At 44.7% G+C, this 17321-nt stretch overlaps 4 protein-coding genes across 4 annotated transcripts; 3 read left to right on the plus strand and 1 right to left on the minus strand.

The window, feature by feature from the left end:
- Window positions 1-104: 104 nt before the first annotated feature.
- On the plus strand, window positions 105-1669 carry VTP01DRAFT_661 (uncharacterized protein; the record flags this gene model as incomplete). Its single annotated transcript, XM_069385530.1, has 7 exons — window positions 105-158; window positions 241-426; window positions 488-700; window positions 758-880; window positions 935-1120; window positions 1176-1502; window positions 1568-1669. 7 exons carry the CDS (start codon window positions 105-107, stop codon window positions 1667-1669), a joined length of 1191 nt encoding a protein of 396 aa, XP_069245081.1.
- Window positions 1670-1890: 221 nt separating this feature from the next.
- On the minus strand, window positions 1891-4072 carry VTP01DRAFT_662 (uncharacterized protein; the record flags this gene model as incomplete). Its single annotated transcript, XM_069385541.1, has 8 exons — window positions 1891-2414; window positions 2476-2841; window positions 2903-3062; window positions 3126-3355; window positions 3422-3515; window positions 3573-3654; window positions 3723-3866; window positions 3930-4072. The coding sequence occupies 8 exons, from the start codon at window positions 4070-4072 to the stop codon at window positions 1891-1893; spliced, it is 1743 nt and encodes a 580-aa protein (XP_069245082.1).
- Window positions 4073-6349: 2277 nt separating this feature from the next.
- On the plus strand, window positions 6350-9281 carry VTP01DRAFT_663 (uncharacterized protein; the record flags this gene model as incomplete). The annotated part of the gene is made up of 8 exons (XM_069385552.1): window positions 6350-6398; window positions 6868-7278; window positions 7344-7552; window positions 7623-7844; window positions 7930-7954; window positions 8024-8722; window positions 8778-8851; window positions 8937-9281. 8 exons carry the CDS (start codon window positions 6350-6352, stop codon window positions 9279-9281), a joined length of 2034 nt encoding a protein of 677 aa, XP_069245083.1.
- Window positions 9282-9832: 551 nt separating this feature from the next.
- Window positions 9833-15456, plus strand: VTP01DRAFT_664 (uncharacterized protein; the record flags this gene model as incomplete). The annotated part of the gene is made up of 11 exons (XM_069385563.1): window positions 9833-9890; window positions 9953-10177; window positions 10238-10272; window positions 10341-10613; window positions 10677-10807; window positions 10862-11060; window positions 11126-14773; window positions 14846-14961; window positions 15018-15101; window positions 15161-15269; window positions 15328-15456. The coding sequence occupies 11 exons, from the start codon at window positions 9833-9835 to the stop codon at window positions 15454-15456; spliced, it is 5007 nt and encodes a 1668-aa protein (XP_069245084.1).
- Between the last annotated feature and the right edge of the window lie 1865 nt (window positions 15457-17321).

The following is a 17321-nucleotide window of genomic DNA, read 5'->3' on the forward strand; positions in this document are numbered from 1 at the left end:
GGATAATCACGAAAAATGAATTTGGTGGTTTTCATGCTGGGCAATGTTCCGCCAATGAATTCAGCAGCGCCCGGCGCATTGAGAGGCACTCCACTTTGTCCTACATGAACCACATTAAAGGCGAACAACTCATTGACCTCGAACAACCACTTGTAAAAGTACGTGGCTCCATTCCTAGAGTACAACATTTAGCTCTGCTGGAGTCTTAGGAGAGAACCAAGGACTAAACGTTGCATTTAGGTTCCATATGAACAATTACGAAAATCGGTAAAGTACTCCAACAAACACCTTGAAGTCCAAATCGGCAACATCCTGGACGGCATAAACCGTTGCAGCGAAGCCGCGGCACGTAACGAGGTGACGCCGGCGCAAGCAGCAGAGACGATGGATCAGCTGCTGCAACAATTGGAATCTACAAAGCGAAAGGTGGGTGTCCATGGTTATGGTTCAAGACCGTGCAGCTAGAGTCATTGACCATGTATACTAGCTTGAAAAATACTGGAATGAGGAGGCATATCATACCAAGAGATTAAAAGCGCGTATATCACATCTGAACGAAATATCTCACGTTACCTCTGTGAAAGCTCCGGAATTCCAACACTGGAGCAAAGTGCGGCTGAATCGGGTGATTGTGGACTATCTTTTGCGCGAAGGTTTAACAGAAACAGCACGACGTGTAGCTGCAGAAAGCGACGTGGAGGTAGGGATAGGTAATATGTTGGTCTATTCATGCAACGTGCTGATGTATTCGGATTAGGATATGGTGGATGTGCAGCTTTTTGCACAGTCGGAAAAAGTAGAGGAAGCATTGAGAAATCACAGCTGCAAGGAATGCTTGCATTGGTGTTCAGAAAACAGATCGTCTTTGAAGAAACAGAATGTAAGTATTGTGCATCCTTGCACTGATTCATAAATCTCACCCAGCTCCCTACAGAGCACCTTGGAGTTTAATTTAAGGCTCCAAGAGTATATAGAACTTGCGCGAGCAGGAAAAGGTTTAGATGCCATTCAATATGCACAAAAGTACTTGTCACCATGGCAGTCTACAGAGTTTAAAAGAATACAAGAAGCGATGGCGCTTCTTGCTTTCAAAAGTGACACAAAGTGTCAACCATACAAGGTAGCTAGGAACGCGAAGAAATTACGGTGATTTGTACTGAATGGTCACCGTACAGGATTTGTACGATCCAAGACGCTGGGATGAGCTTGTTGCACAGTTCCGCGCCGATAATTACAAACTTTGTTCCCTAACATCGCACCCACTACTGGCAATAACGCTTCAAGCTGGCTTGTCAGCACTCAAGACACCTCAATGCTATCAACCAGGCAATCGCAACGTCCACTGCCCTGTTTGCGATACTGATACCTTAGGAAAACTCGCTGAAAATCTACCTCTAAGTCACCATGTAAACTCTACAATCGTCTGCCGCATTAGCGGTAAAATCATGAACGAAGATAACCCTCCTATGCTTTTGCCAAACGGCCAAGTATATAGCTTAGAGGTAGGTGCCTCGGATGTTGACCGTTGCTTGCTTTCCAAGAGAATATCTCACACGTGTTGATGTAGGCTCTTCAAGAAATAGCGGCAAACCATGACGGAATCATTACGTGCCCAAAGACTGATGAGACATATGAACTTTCAGACCTGAGAAAGGTCTTTATTTCCTAAAACTTCCCTTTTGTAAAGATGAAGAATAAAGGACATGGCAAAGAACAGATGATGTTATCCTTTCCTTCTGCAGTTTCAAGTCATCGATGCAGGTAGGATAATAATGAAAAAAGGTTTTATAGATAGTCAACGTTGCAAATATTATCTTACATATGTTCTATATGAAATATATTAAAAAACTAGAAATACAACAAGGTTTTTCTTGTAGATCGGATCATTTTTTACTGAGCCTTAGCGGCGCGGATTTCACGGGCTTTCTTTTCGGGATCAGCCATGGCGTACCAAATAATGGTTCCGATACCGATGAGTGCAGCGATAATACATGCAGCCATAGCACCCTTGCCCTTTGCAGTGAAACCATCGTAGATCAGTGTAACGCCGGATGGTGCACCAGACAGGTCTAGTCCATCCTTTCCTGCAGCGTTTCCAGTTGCAGAGTAACCGCCTGCAGTGCAGATATCCTCAAAGGCTTGAGGCAGCTTAATACGTTCCTGGGCAACTTCGGGAGCTTCAATAAACACAGCAGCAAGACCAGACTCCAAATGCCATTCGATGTGACAGTGGAAGAACCAGGCACCGGGATTATCAGCGCGGAAACGAATGATAGTGAAACCTCCTGAAGGTACTTGCACAACGTCGCGCTGAACTGGGTTATCGAGATACCAAGTGAGGTTGTTATCCTGAGAGCCATCATAGACGCCTTCGCCTCTTGCGACAATTTGGAATACGTGACCGTGCAAATGGACTGGGCATATTTAGATAGGTATCTCTTGTAAAGTTCATCGCCGTCGTATAAAATAACTTACATGGATGGGCATTTGCATCGAGGTTGTTCAGAACAATTTCAACCATATCCAGATGGTTGAGAATGAATGCCTGACTCTGAGGGCCATAAACTTCTGTGCTGTAAGAATAGTTGCCCTGGAACAGCATAGTGTTGAGAGATGGTGTCTTTGGTGGTAGATAGGGAAGGTCGTTGAACATGCCGCGGTTAATACCATCGGTTGTTACTTGGAAATCGACGGTCAAGTTTACACGATGATCGGGCGCCACGGCAGCAGCTGGTTCCAAGCAGGCCAGTTCGATATCGTCGAAGTCGGAATCCATACCAATATCCGTGCTGGGACCAAAGTTGTTGTGGCTCTTGTCGTAGTAGATAGGAGCAGCAAGGTCTACGGAAAATCATACATTAGTAAGACACTTTCTCGCTGCAGAAATGAAAACTTGACATACTGTATTGCAGATCATCGGGCAAAGTGTCAAACATGTCTGTACCCATATCAGCACGGAGGTAGTAGTTTGTGTCTGTAGTGTTCTTGGCCGTGACAAGGACAGAAATACGCTGAGCAGCAGTCAAATAGAAGCTTGAAACTGTCTTGCGGGCAGTGTCGACCTGTCAAGAGATCCAGTCAGCAAAGACGGTTATCAAGCTATTAATGTCACGCGCTTAACTTACGCCATCAACTTCAATGATATCCATGGTGTGATTATCGATGCTGATGTAGAACATGGAGAAGCCAGACATGTTGATGAATCGAAGTCGATAAGTCTTTCCAGGTTGGAAGGTCAGACTGGCGTTTGCATTATCCATAATCAAACCAGAGTCGGGAACGGGTTCAGCACCAGTAGGGTTGTAGACACTCAAGAAATCATCCAGTAGATCGGTGCTTTGACCATGATACCAGTCTAAATTTACGATTAATATAACGACACAAGATATTCTGGTTTTTCAAATTCTAACGATCTACGTACCAGATACAGTAACAGTTAAATCTTCGTCATATTCATAAGCTTCTTTGGTGTTGTGAAGAATGAGAGGTGCTCGCAGACCATCAAGGTATTGACCCTATTATCGGCTGTGAGACTCTTGTTGCCGTTGCTATATTTTATCCTATTCCCTTACCATGTAGTGACCGTGGATCCAGTATGAGCCGTGTTGAGTGATGTTGAATTCGTAAGTCAAGTTGTAACCGGGGGGAATAGGGCTGTTTTTTTTCCGTCGAGTAAATATTCAGGGCGATAACAACTTGCAATCGACGTTTAAATAGCTTACCATTGGGTGACCATACTGGGACCATCCATGTAGCCGGTGCCATTCTGGAACATACCGTGAGCGTGGAGTGCAGTGGGTACGTCCAAGCCGTTGTATGTGTGGATAACCAATGTGTCGTTAAGTGTTACTTCAATAGGCGGTGGTCTACATTGACGTCTTAGTTATCAAAAAAAAAATTTTCTTTCCAGCATGAAATAGAAAACTCACGGCCATGTTCCGTTTACGCCTATGACACGACGCTCGTACAGATTGTCCGGGTTGGCGGTAGCGTAGGTGATGTTCCACCAATGCTCTACGCGCGCTGCGCTAGCGACGGCAGGCGCTAAAAGTAGCAGAGCTCGCAGAAGCATAATTTGCGTTAAAGAGCAGAAGCCAAAACAAAGACCGCTTTTTAGTCTTTTTATCCCAAACGGCAGCGGCAAAGTCTGGCTGGAGTGGATAAAAGTATCTGATTAATGCTAGTTTTGGGAAATTTTTGGGTTCAACCAGTGATCTCCGATCCTTTTCCTCTGACCCTGTATCTGATAAAATAACTTTTTTTGTCGAAATCAGGGAAAATGTATCTGATCAGCAACCTCGGAGCGTAGATCAACGATACTAAAAACTGTAATCATTGTATCTCATGTGAGCAATATATCCGGAGATGCTTCCGCGCGCTAGTTTCGCGGCGGATCAAAGCGAGAATCATTCCAAGGGACTCGAAGATCATACAGACAAGTAATCAGATTTCATGAAAAAAGCTGATCTTTTTCTTGTAGCATGATCCGTTCCTCTCGGAAAGTCTCCGCTTCACAGCTCCCAAGTGAATCAGCAGATGCAAGTTATCTGATCTGGAAAATAGAACTTTAAGAAGTCTAAATCTCAAGACAAAATCTGGTGGCTTCCGGTAACCCGGACAACGGCATCAAAGTGGAGATGCACATATAGACTCGGATTACACTATGTACCCATATGTATACCCCTATATAGCTCAGTTTTTTTACATAAGAGCTTACAACGCATGTCTATAGTATGCCATACCTTTTTTGTTGTTGCCGCTGCGAAGAACGTGGCTTGAAATAGCGTGTTTGGGATATGTCAAATCTGGGAGCTTTGCTTCTTGTCTGTGCGGATGAGCGTATTTGCATCGCCCATCGTACGTCAATGTTTATCAGGCACCCGTGTCCTCGAATAGATGTCAGGACCGGGAAGCGTCAACACATGACAGTCTTGCTTCCGGGATTGGTTTCTACCGAGCTTCCTTGTTTGTAAGTGCTTTCTGGACTTTGGCTGCCCAAACAAAAGCAGACGCGGTGTTTATGCTGGGCATCCTGCGGTACCTTGATCCTGCTGGTTGCAAGAAAGCAATGACAATGGCTTTCTTTCAGGTTCCTTTCCAGTTTAAGGAAACCGAAATCAGCATTTTGGAGTATCTTGATTGCATGCAACATAGCACGTGAATATCTAATCATGAACGATAAGCAACAGTTCTCTGCAGCTTATCTTAACAAGCTTACCATAACATCAACTTTTCCTAGGGATGCGGCGTAGTACACGTCAGTTTTGCCGCAGTGATCCCGTTTTAGTTATAGCTATCAAAAAATGAGTAAAAAAGCTTGGTATACTAGAATCCTCTACGTACTTGTTCCTGAAGAATATGAAGTATACTGAATCATATTGAATGGTATTTATCAATAGAAAATAGGCATGTACATACCATGAGATTATCCGCTGCAGCCGAGGAAAGGAGAAGTTCTCCTTTGCAATTCCTTGTGTCCTGAGATCAAAAGATGTATAGGGAACTGCAAGCGCCGTGCACCTTCTTATGGATCCAGGCGGTCCTAATTATGTTCTCGATGGAATGTCTGCGTAGCTGGAGATCAAGAAGCTTTGCACCTGCAATGATATATTGTCAAAAGTGGGATACCTTATTAGCACTCGATTAGAGTTTGCTGTAAAGGATCGAGGTAATGATTGAATGAAAGAGCAGAAGTACCAGGCACTGAACACTTCGCCTTTAAATATGCATGCAGGATAATTGAAGGAGCGAAGATCCTATTGGAGGGCAAAAATTTCTCAAACTTCTTAGATCAACACCCAGAGCATCCCACAACGATGCTGTGCAACACGCTGCTGGTCTAAAAATGATTTACGATGCTGTTTTCTGTGCAGATTTTAGGATTGGTAAATCGTTCTGGAAGGTAAACATCGGATGATATGTTCAGTAATGTGGATCCCATATAGTCATTGTTAGTAGTTATCAGTGGAGATAGTCAGTAAAATAGCTCGCCTCTGGTTAGCAACAACACAATGTAGTTCTTCTTCCAATATGCAGATCTGTTATAGGGAAGTCTCTCCGTCACCATATGCAAGGTTATTGTTACATATGATGCGCCTCTCGGAGGACTACCCAGTCATCTTTCGAAGTGTGGCAAACAGCATGGTTCAAACCTTGATATGATATCCTTCCGTGTATTTCACTGCTTTTATAAAATTTTCAATCGTATATATGCAATGCTACATCATTTGTGCCATTGAGAGAGCCAAAAGCCTTGAGCTACGGATTACCTGAAATGGGCTCGATCAGCAAGGGTGAGAAGAGTGACAAGGATCTGCAGCGGAATATCCAGTAGAGGAGAGTTTTCTAAATGACGAGAGGCTCACTGGACAGCGGTATCATCCGTTACTGCTTTCAAGGTGCAAATTTGACTTTTAGCAATTGTGCTTAATTGATGTATCGTATTATGTGGATATCGAAAGACTTTCGATGTCTGCGTGAGAGCAGCGATCTTGTGAGGATTGCAAAGCTTTTGAATAGCGAACGCCACAGCAGTTCGATGACACTGACATGGATGATTATAGATATCTAGACTCGGATCCTGTTATTATTATGTCAGTCTGATCTGAAGATCCTTGCGGCGCGAAACTTGTTACTACGAATGTGTTTGCCCCTTTCTGAAAGATGTACACAGGGACGGTGACCCCTGACCGCGTCTCCCTTATTCTACCGAAAAGGATGTCGAACAAGACTGACTCCCACCCTATTCAAACATCTCTTCTCATTGAGTACTACTTTGCACATGATGGATAATCAAAGCAACTATCAATGCAAGTATTATATCGAGACTGGAAGCCCTGCGGCAAAACTAATATTGGACACATGCAGCCCCCACTGCGCGCTTCAGCATAAAGGGATCCAACTCTCGCCGCTCTCTTGTCAATGTCTTTGGTGTTGGAAATAAGAATACGTCCTCAGGCCAAACTTTGAAACCTCACAAGTCAACTCCATCGCTTTCTCGAACATTATCCATCAGCTCCAAATCTCATGTCACCAAGCTATACAACACAGGCGCCATCTCACCATCGTCCTGCCCGTGGGGAACAAAACCAAACGAAGTATATATATTAAGCAGACATGCCGAGCAACAATCATCCAAACCGAGTCTCGGCAGCCGAGCCTCGTTATCTGCTGTTTCCTTACTGATACCATCTTCTGCAACTGAAAATGAAGGTCTGTCACCTGACAGACCGAGAGATAAAACACAATTGAAGGATGTATTTGGGAGGTTCGTGAATGGTAAGTTATCCAGTTCTGTCTCTTTGCATGCATGTAATGAACGATCTAAAAACTGGGCATTGAAGGTTTGCTTCCAAGTCATACACAGACGCCGTCTTCGCCTAGCAGCGGGAGCAATAAATCCATGGATATATCTTCTCCTTACAACACACGCCACGTTACTCACGTTGGATTCGATTCAAGCACCGGCGAATTCACAGGTCTTCCTAAAGAATGGAACACTCTGATTAAATGCAGTGGCATCACAAAGAAGGAACAAGAGCAGAACCCGCAGGTAGATGAACAAATGCTCAAAGTAGCTCGCATTGATTCTAATAAGTTCTGAAATTGCTGATTCAATATAGGCTGTCATTAAAGCTATCGAGTTCTATCAGGAAACACATGGCCGAAGCAGCGAAGCTGTCTGGCAGAAGATACCAAAGGAGAAACCGTCCATGCCCGATTTTTCTGCAATGGGGCAATCCAAAGGCGATATCTCTCCGCCCGCTAAAGCTTCCTCCGAGAAAGACACCTCCAAAGATCACCCTCGTGCGAGTCTTTTGGACTCACGAGCCCGTGAGAAGAGGGTAAAGATAATCGTTCCTTAACTTGAAATAAGACGAACATGCGTCAAAAGATTATTTGGTTATCTGATCTCGCTTCTCCATGTAGGTCTCTCGTGCGTCTACAATATGTAGTAAGTGGTGTCGTGAACAAGGCGCATTGTTTTGCTTCCCCTGATCTGACACAAATAATGTCAATCCAGACTCTGTGCAACATACGATGGACCGGACTGGACAGCAGCAGCAGCAGCAGCAGCAGCAGCATAGCTCGCCAAATGTTGACTCTAAAGACACGAGTGTAGAGGAAGCTAAAGACAAGGACACCAAAGAGACAACGGTTGCAGCCGCTAGTGCAAACTCATCCTCAGTAGCCAAACCAACGACGATAACGCCTCAAAAACGAATTTCTCGCACTCCTCGATCTTCAAAAAATAGCGATGTGATTCGACGGCTCAAGGAAATATGTATCCTTGAGGATCCTACCAAAGTCTACACCGACATGGTTAAGATTGGACAGGGTGCCTCTGGAGGAGTGTATACAGCACGTCGATCCGGAAAACATGAACAGCCCGTGGCTATCAAGCAAATGAATTTGGAGCAACAGCCCAAAAAGGAACTCATCATTAACGAGATCGTCGTCATGAAGCGTTCCCAGCACGGAAACATTGTCAACTTTATCGATTCGTATCTTTGGAGAGACGATCTATGGGTGGTTATGGAGTATATGGAGGGTGGAAGCCTTACAGACGTTGTCACCTGCAATATGATGTCCGAGGAACAGATTGCAGCTGTCTGTACGGAAGTACTTAAAGGATTGCAGCATTTACACTCGACTGGAGTTATCCATCGAGATATCAAGAGCGATAATGTTCTTCTCAGTCTGGAAGGAGACATCAAGCTTAGTAAGTTTCATGGCTATTATCTTGACGAGCCGAATTTGCTGATAGTTTCCTTAAGCCGACTTTGGATTCTGTGCACAGTTAAACGACAGTCAATCTAAGCGAACAACTATGGTGGGCACACCTTACTGGGTGAGTCACTACCCTGAAACAAGTCAAGGCTTCCGGATTTGTGTTTTTTTAACGTCGATCGTTCTGCTTTTTGGTTTTGTTACAGATGGCTCCTGAAGTCGTAACAAGAAAGGAATATGGACCGCAGGTCGATATCTGGTCTTTGGGTATCATGGCCATTGAAATGGTTGAGGGCGAGCCGCCGTACTTGAATGAAAGTCCTATCCGCGCTTTGTACTTGATAGCCACCAACGGCACACCAGAACTGCAAAGCCCAGAGTCCCTGAGCGACCTATTTCGAGACTTTTTGTCACAATGCCTGCAAGTGAATCCTGAAAGGAGGCCTTCAGCTTCTGAGATGCTGGAACATCCATTTCTGGCTAAAGCTGATCCATTATGCTCATTGACACCACTCATCAAGGCCGCACGGGAAAGCTCTGGTCGAAACTAAGTCAGCAAAACTCTCCTATTATTGTCACCTTTATTTTGTTTCATTTGACCACACATAGTTTCACAAACGTCTCTTAGCTATACTGTTAATGATTTTAGTATTAAAAGGTTGAGCTTGTAAGTGTGCTAAGAAGCGCCCGCGTTATGCATGCTGTAGAAATTGCCGCCGAATAGCTTGTCGGAAACGTCAGATCAGTGGTAAATGTCAGAGACGCTCGTCAAATCCTAGCAACGGTTATTAATTAATATCAAGCAACAAGCCATTCTTGCGCCTCGTATTACCCCGGTGCAACAACGCGAAATTGCATACGTCGTGGAAGTTTGACTGTAGGCTGAGCTGCAAAACCAACTCAATCCAGGCACCCATTCGAAACGCAGGAGGGAAAAGCGCGGAAATGCCCTTTTTTCCAGGCAACTCGACAGGTCTGGTGACGGCTGCCAAAAACTTTTCGTTCAAACTTTCTATTCTTTTCGAAACAGCAAACTACTCATCTTGGTACACGAGTTGAAAGTGACGGAGACCAAGCGCTTGTTTTAATCGGCCAAAACGCAATGAGTGGCGGAGGGAACATCAAGGTGGTCGTGCGTTGCAGACCTCTCAACTCAAGAGGTACGGCTTTCTTTGTATAGGAGCGCAATGTAAACCAGTCTTGACACGAAAGGAAACGCCAGAACTCGCTCGCGGCGCAACGTGCCTGGTGCGTATGGACGGCAACCAGACCATACTCAGCAAGCCTGGCAACCCAAACGACCAAAAGGCGTTCACCTTTGATAAATCATACTGGTCAGCCGATAAAAACGACCCAGATTATGCAGATCAAGCAACGGTTTACAATGATCTTGGCCGTGAACTGCTCGATCATGCATTTCATGGATACAATTGCTGTATCTTTGCATGTATGTGTTTGAGATTTTTGAATCGAAAGCTTAAGGCACATTAATCACGGTTTGAATTAGATGGACAGACGGGATCAGGAAAATCATATTCTATGGTACTCAGTTACAGAACTTTAAAAAGTTAATTAGCTAGCCAGTCAGAGAAACTGAGACATTTCATTAGATGGGATACGAAGACAAAGGTATCATTCCACGCACATGCTTGGAACTCTTCACTCGAATCGAAAACGAGACAACAGAGGAACGAACATTCCAGGTGGAAGTATCCTACATTGAAATTTATAACGAAAAAGTCCGTGATCTCTTGAACCCGAGAAACAAGGGCAACCTTAAAGTGAGAGAGCATCCCAGTCTTGGCCCTTACGTTGAAGATCTTTCAAGATTGGCCGTTAATTCCTATGAAGATATTGACCACCTAATGAGTGAAGGAAATAAGGTAAACTAAAGTATGATGATTGAAGAAAAAAAAAGAAAGTCCATCTAAAGCGCCATCGGAAAGGCACGAACAGTGGCTGCAACCAACATGAACGAATCTTCTTCGAGATCTCACGCAGTGTTCACAATATTTCTGACGCAAAAGCAAACCGACAGGGCGGCCAAACTATCTTCTGAAAAGGTGGCGAGAATAAGGTACTTAAATCCTGGGAATGTGATCACATCAAGAAACTTATGGGATCAAAATAGTCTGGTTGATCTTGCCGGTAGCGAGCGTGCAAACTCGACCGGCGCAACGGGTACGCGTCTCAAAGAGGGTGCCAACATAAACAAATCCTTGACGACACTCGGCAAGGTCATTGCGAGTCTAGCAGAACAATCAAATACCGAATCCGGAAAACGTAGCAGCAAGAAGCCAAAGGAAGCGTTCATTCCTTACAGAGATTCGGTAATAGAATCCTAAACATCGTAATTTGCGTATGATGTATTGACATTAATATATTTACTGCTTAGGTATTAACATGGCTGCTGAAAGATTCGTTGGGAGGCAACTCCAAAACTGCCATGATCGCGGCTATCTCGCCTGCCGATTACGACGAGACCCTCAGTACGCTCCGATACGCAGATCAAGCCAAGAAGATCAGAAACAAACCTGTTGTGAACGAAGATCCAAATGCAAAGCTCATAAGAGAGTTGAAACAAGAATTAGATGCGTTGCGCGAAACTTTGAAAGTTTATGCACCAGAAGAAGTTGGAAAACTGCTATCCAGCGAAAACAAAGCCGGTCGAATCGAAGCCATAAAAGCAGCAGCAGCAACCCCGCAGCCAAAAGAACCACAACGCATCGTCTTCCCAGGTCTAAACGGCGAAGTCAAAGAACTGACGAAAGAAGAGGTTGTAGATCAACTGCAATTATCAGAGAAATTATTGAACGAACTCAATGAGACATGGGAAGAAAAGCTCAGCAAAACAGAACGAATTCACAAAGAACGCGAAGAGGCGTTGGAAGAACTCGGTATTATGGTCGAGAAGGGCAACGTTGGAGTGTATACACCCAAGAAGGCTCCGCATCTCGTCAATTTAAAGGAGGACCCACTCATGTCCGAGTGTCTCGTGTATAAGATCAATCCTGGAGAAACTCGTGTAGGACGTCTAGAAACATCAGATGCACATATTCGACTGAGCGGACCAAACATTCATGACAAGCACTGCGTATTTAAGAATATAGACGGCACTGTTACGCTTCATCCGAATGAAGGAGCGATGACTATGGTGAATGGCATGCGCATTTTGCAACCAAAAGAGCTTCACAGCGGATTCCGTATAATTATTGGCGATTATCATGTCTTCCGCTTCAACCATCCAGAAGAAGCTCGCAAAGAACGTGATTTACAACGAACAGGGTCCGTGCGATCATCGGTATCTAGCAAACGCGAACATTTTGACGACCAAAGCCGGCCTGGATCTCCAGCAATTGCAATAGATCAGGAAAGCGTTCTGACAGAAGTAATTGATTGGAATTTTGCTCGTCGAGAGGCCGTCCTTAATCACTACAGCAACGAGTTTAATTTTGGAGGTCTCAGCGACGAAGATCTGGAAAAAGTTTTCGACGATATTTCGAAATTACGACTGATGCGAAAGAGAACATCAGATATTCGCACAGATATCGACGATGACAGTATCTCGAGGACGTCCATGTCCTCATTCCGAATGGGAACAGTCTCGACAGCACCAACTGCTGCAGAAGACGTAACGGATACCCTATCCATGGATATCGGTCACTTGACGACGGATACCGAGGAGCTCTTGCGGCTTGCTCGGGAAGAAATGCAGCAACGCCTCGAGCTCCAAAAACAAGAATACGAAGAGCGTATTCGACTGGTTGAGCAAGCAAACGTGCAAAGTCAAGACCTGGAGGAAGAAAAGAGGTCCATGGAGGAGAAGCTACAGCATGTCAAGGCAGAAATGCAAAAGTTGTTGGATGATCAGAAGAAAGTATATGAGTCAAAAATTAAGCGTATATCACTGCATCTACCGCCTGGCGTCAGCCCTCAATCGCCATTATACTCGCCCATAGGCGCAGGTGGCCAGATGGAGCTAGCACGCACGGCGGTCAACAAGTGGCGCTCGCTGCGTTATGTTTCCATGGCAGAGGCTATTTTATCAAATGCTATTGTGATCAAAGAAGCCAATGTGATTTCCAAAGAGCTCGGCAAGAACGTGGTGTACCAATTCACCGTCGTGCACGATGATACCTCAGCAAATGCGGTGTCGTTCTGGGAGTCTGCATCCGCCTTGCAGCCATTCGGACGACAAGCAGATAAAAGCCTGATTGCAGAAACGAAGCCATGCATTGGAGTCGTGGTGATGGATATACAGCACCAAGTTAGCTACATATGGTCACTGGATAAGATCAAACAGCGGCTGCAGCTGATGCGCAGTTTATACGATTTCTCTGAAAAGCCGCAACTCCAGCAGTATTTCAATCGGGAGGATCCATTTTACGAAAATCCTTGCCCTCGTTTCACACTAATCGGCTTGGCGCGACTCCCTATTCGTAACTTGGCATTCCAAGTGCCTATCGAGAGCGTGGTGGATGTTATCTGTCGAAACACAGGACGGGTAATGGGCCAAGTGAAAGTGCTTGTCGCTCCAATTGCACGCTCAGTCGCACGTCAGCTACCTATCAATGACAATTCAAAACATCTCGCATGCTTTTTACATATTGGACAGCAGCTCGTGTTTGAAGTTCGGATTTTGGAGCTGATTGGTGTTTCTGAGAAGGACTTTACGCTAGTTCATGCTCAGTTCCACCTAGCAGCACTGCATGTGGAGGCCGCAGACCGAGTTTACGCAACAGATCCAACAAGCAATTTCGGTGATTCCGTCGTGCGCTTCAATCATTCGCAAACTATATCACTCACTGTCACTGCCGATATATTGCAGAACATACTGCATGGAAGCCTAGTTATAGAGGTCTTTGGACGCGCGCAGCCCGACTTTCTGTACGACAAATTGGATTCGGATGCTGAACGAGAGCAGCAGATAGATACTCCATCAATTCGACGGTTGTCAAACTTGTCTGCATTGGAAGAAATCAAAGAAGAAGAAGCCGACAAAGGAGATGATACATTAACGCCAGTAAACCGTTTGCTACAGAGACGTCGAAAAAGCGTCATTGATAGAACGGATCCTACCGAAGGACTATTGTTTGAGGAGCGACATGATATCATTGCTTGGATCAAGATACTGGAGCTGACGCCTCAAGGGGAATACTCACCGGTCGCAGTGATATCCCAGGATGCATCTGATCCAGGTTATCTATCTTTACGACAAGGGTTGCAACGACGAATCCAACTGGAACTCGTACATGATTCTGGGCGGCAGTTCACCTGGCATACTATCAGCAACGTTGTGATCAGCAAGGCTCGTCTAGTGGATAACAACGGCAATGCTATTGATGCCAGTGACGAGAGCAGCAGCTGCGCCGATGTATGTGTGCAGCTGTTTCCAGAACAAACGAATGAATACCGCAAAAATGGCACTGGTATCCTGTGTGCCCAAGGCAGCTGGGATAGCTCCCTTCATGGATCACAGATCCTTAACAAGACAACTCCAGCGAATCAGCGAGTGCTCGTGACCTTGTCGTGGCAAGTTCAATGCGATCGTTGCGTAGCACCGCTTCAATTCAAGACAGAAATTGCGCTCAAAATCTACAGCCGAGACTCAAACGCCAGCGATAATCTTGGTGTGCTACGCAGTTTCCTTGCAGGCTCGACACAGCGAAAGACCCGAAAACTGAGGAGTATATTTGTTGCGCATCTAAAGCCTCCAGTTACGAGACACGCCAAAGACCTGTGGCGTCTGAATACAGCTACCAAGTACGTTCGTGGCGAAGAATTTTTGGGACCATGGAAACCGCGAAGCGTTTCTCTGGTCAATGATTATCGGGAAGCCCGTCGCAAGATGCTCCTTCGCGAAGCAGTCTCTGCGACAAAACATAACCTCGTTTTGTGGGAGCGCCAGCACAGCAGGGCCAACAGAAACAGTCAAATAATTGATCTGGACGCTGCAAAATCAATACCGGACAAATTTGACAAGGACGCTCTTGTACGTAAAGTGATAGGCCTGTGGATCTCGCAACCAGATAGGCTACCAGAGGTAATCTTTCATATATATATGTATACAGGGCTTCCCGCAGATATATGTCTAACATCAAATGCTTGCTTATAGATCGTAATATCCCAGGAACCTCCTGAAGTACTTTCTTCGCCGCAGACTCCTAGTCCGGAAGACGGGCCGGAAGGAACTGCAAAGTTAAATGCACAAGTTTACAGTGTGATTCCGAGGTATGTGAAGAAAGCATTTCTATAGCAATACTCAAACTGAGCGATGACGATTGCAGCGTCACTACTACGAAAAGAGGATATCTTCTACAACCCAAGAATGGTGGCGAGGAATGGATCAAACGATGGTTTGTTCTAAAGCGGTATGTTACCTAGAACAAGCTGCATTTGAAATTACAGTTATCTGACAATAAGGTGTCAGCCCTTACATCCTAGTATATGAAGAACAATCAGAAATCGAGGAGCTGGGGATGATGAATCTGAACAATGTTCGAGTAGATTATAAGAAGGACCTAGAGGATCTGCTTCAGGCAAGTTTTGAGCAAGACAAGTGACCGTCTCAATTCTAACCAGTCCCTTAATACACAGCGTTCGAACGTATTTGCGGTGTATACATGCAACAATGCTTATTTGCTTCAAGCACCCGATCATTCCGATATGATCGATTGGATATCCAAGATCGATCAGTTCTACCCTGTGGATAAACTGGATCGTTGATGTTTATAGACAGATTTTGTATACCTCCCTTCTTTTTGCGTTTATATATTATCTACTGTATTCTAATGAATCCTTTTGGTGATTGTGTTTACAGAATATTGTTTTTCACGAGATATCTACGTCTTTGATTTGGAAGACAGCTGGAAATGTCGACAGCAAATCTATGCACGCATAGTTCAACACCATTAAGAATGGTGATCTTTTGAGTATGAATATACATCTAGGCAAGTCTTTCAGGTATTTGACAAACGAGCTGGGAGGATTGGAACAATAGCCTTGATGGGTCTCCACATCATTTGATACGCTACTGAACGCAATACATGGAAACAAATTGTTCATGTTCTAGAGATCCATATGCGATGTTGCGATGCTGGAGCACAGGAAAAATAAATTTACCCATTCACTCATCGATTTCTAACGAATCTGTTTCATTTATACCTTCTTGCCCAATTTCATTGTCACAGTCATCATCGAAGTCATTAAAAGGATAAGCGGACCGTTCCATAACCTGCTACGTTTTTTTTTTTGAGGATATGACATACTTCCACCCACTAGTTTCTGCCTTCTTTCCGTGAGCTTCTAGACAACCAGTTTCCAGAATAATAAAGATAGTTGGTTTAAGTGGTTTGCTGGCATCGTCTGTGCATAAACAAGTCAATCAGCGCTGCTTGTTGATCGGAAGTCTATTATTCCAGCCAATCCGGTCACAACGTGGCATTTTGGAGACTTCGCTGCGTATGTAGCCACCACAGTTTTCTATGTTTTTGCTAAAACAAGATTGATGGTATTTATCAAATTCGTTGTACTCTCATATGGAATTACCATATTTTACTGCCTGCCTTCCATCTCTCTACTTTATACGTCTTGTCTTGCGTTTTGGAGGGTGTTGCGAGCGACAACTTGACAGAGTCCAGCATCGCAGCAGCCTGTTCTCCTTCCAGTCAGGGCCGCTTCTTTGCCGACTATGAGAGCTATGATGATTATCACACTTGAAACTTAGGTCCCAACAAGATTACGGACGCGTATTCCAATCATGGCTACTGCAGCTTTACGTTTTCTTGGGAGCTCTGTCAAAGGTTCTTCCAACAGCTCACTTTCATATTGCAACTCGTTGAGAGCCAGGCTATTCCTGTCAAACATACTCTCTTTACTGCGTAGCCTGCTTCTCAACATTGATGTTAATATATATATATGCTATTTTCCTCCACCTCCATTGCCGTAAAGCCTTTGAGTACTGTCATTTTCCTTTTTTCTCTTTTTTTTTCTGAGCATCGCCTCTGTCAAATTCCTTGGGGAGGGCGATATCACATGACTATGAAACATTTTTGTTCTTGTCTTACCAATCCAACTTTGATTCCTTTACTCTTATATTTCATAGCTGAATGTATGTTCTTGATGCAAGATTCTGTTTCTTCAGCTTCCAAGGAATTCGTACGTACTCGCCACATCTCTGTACGACAATTATGCGCCGACTTGTCGTGCAACGTGCACGTGCACCAGCCAACGTCAATTCAAACACCGTCTGTCATGCAGATATCACAACTGCTCTTCGTCGCCGCGTTGGCACGAAAATGCTAAGCAGTACGGCTTTGCTCTCTTGATGCCATCCAGCTTGGGGTTGTCGGCGGGTACACTGTGAAGATTGTGAGTCAGAGTAAAGAGCCTGTTTCGTCTGGTCATTACGCAACGAGGTGCTCAAAAGAAAAATGTCTGCTCCAACGTTTGGAACATGAAGACAACGGAGCAATAGACGAAGACCGTTTCAAAGGCGATATGATAGACTATCAAAAGGAAGATTTTGTGCAGTTACAGAAGTTTTGTCCATAGACGCGTTTATAAACACGCTCGTTCGTCGGCACTGACTT

The sequence above is a fragment of the Rhizomucor pusillus genome (genome assembly GCF_041956525.1).
Source record: "Rhizomucor pusillus strain CBS 183.67 unplaced genomic scaffold VTP01scaffold_1, whole genome shotgun sequence".
In the NCBI taxonomy this organism is placed as follows: Eukaryota; Fungi; Mucoromycota; class Mucoromycetes; order Mucorales; family Lichtheimiaceae; genus Rhizomucor; species Rhizomucor pusillus.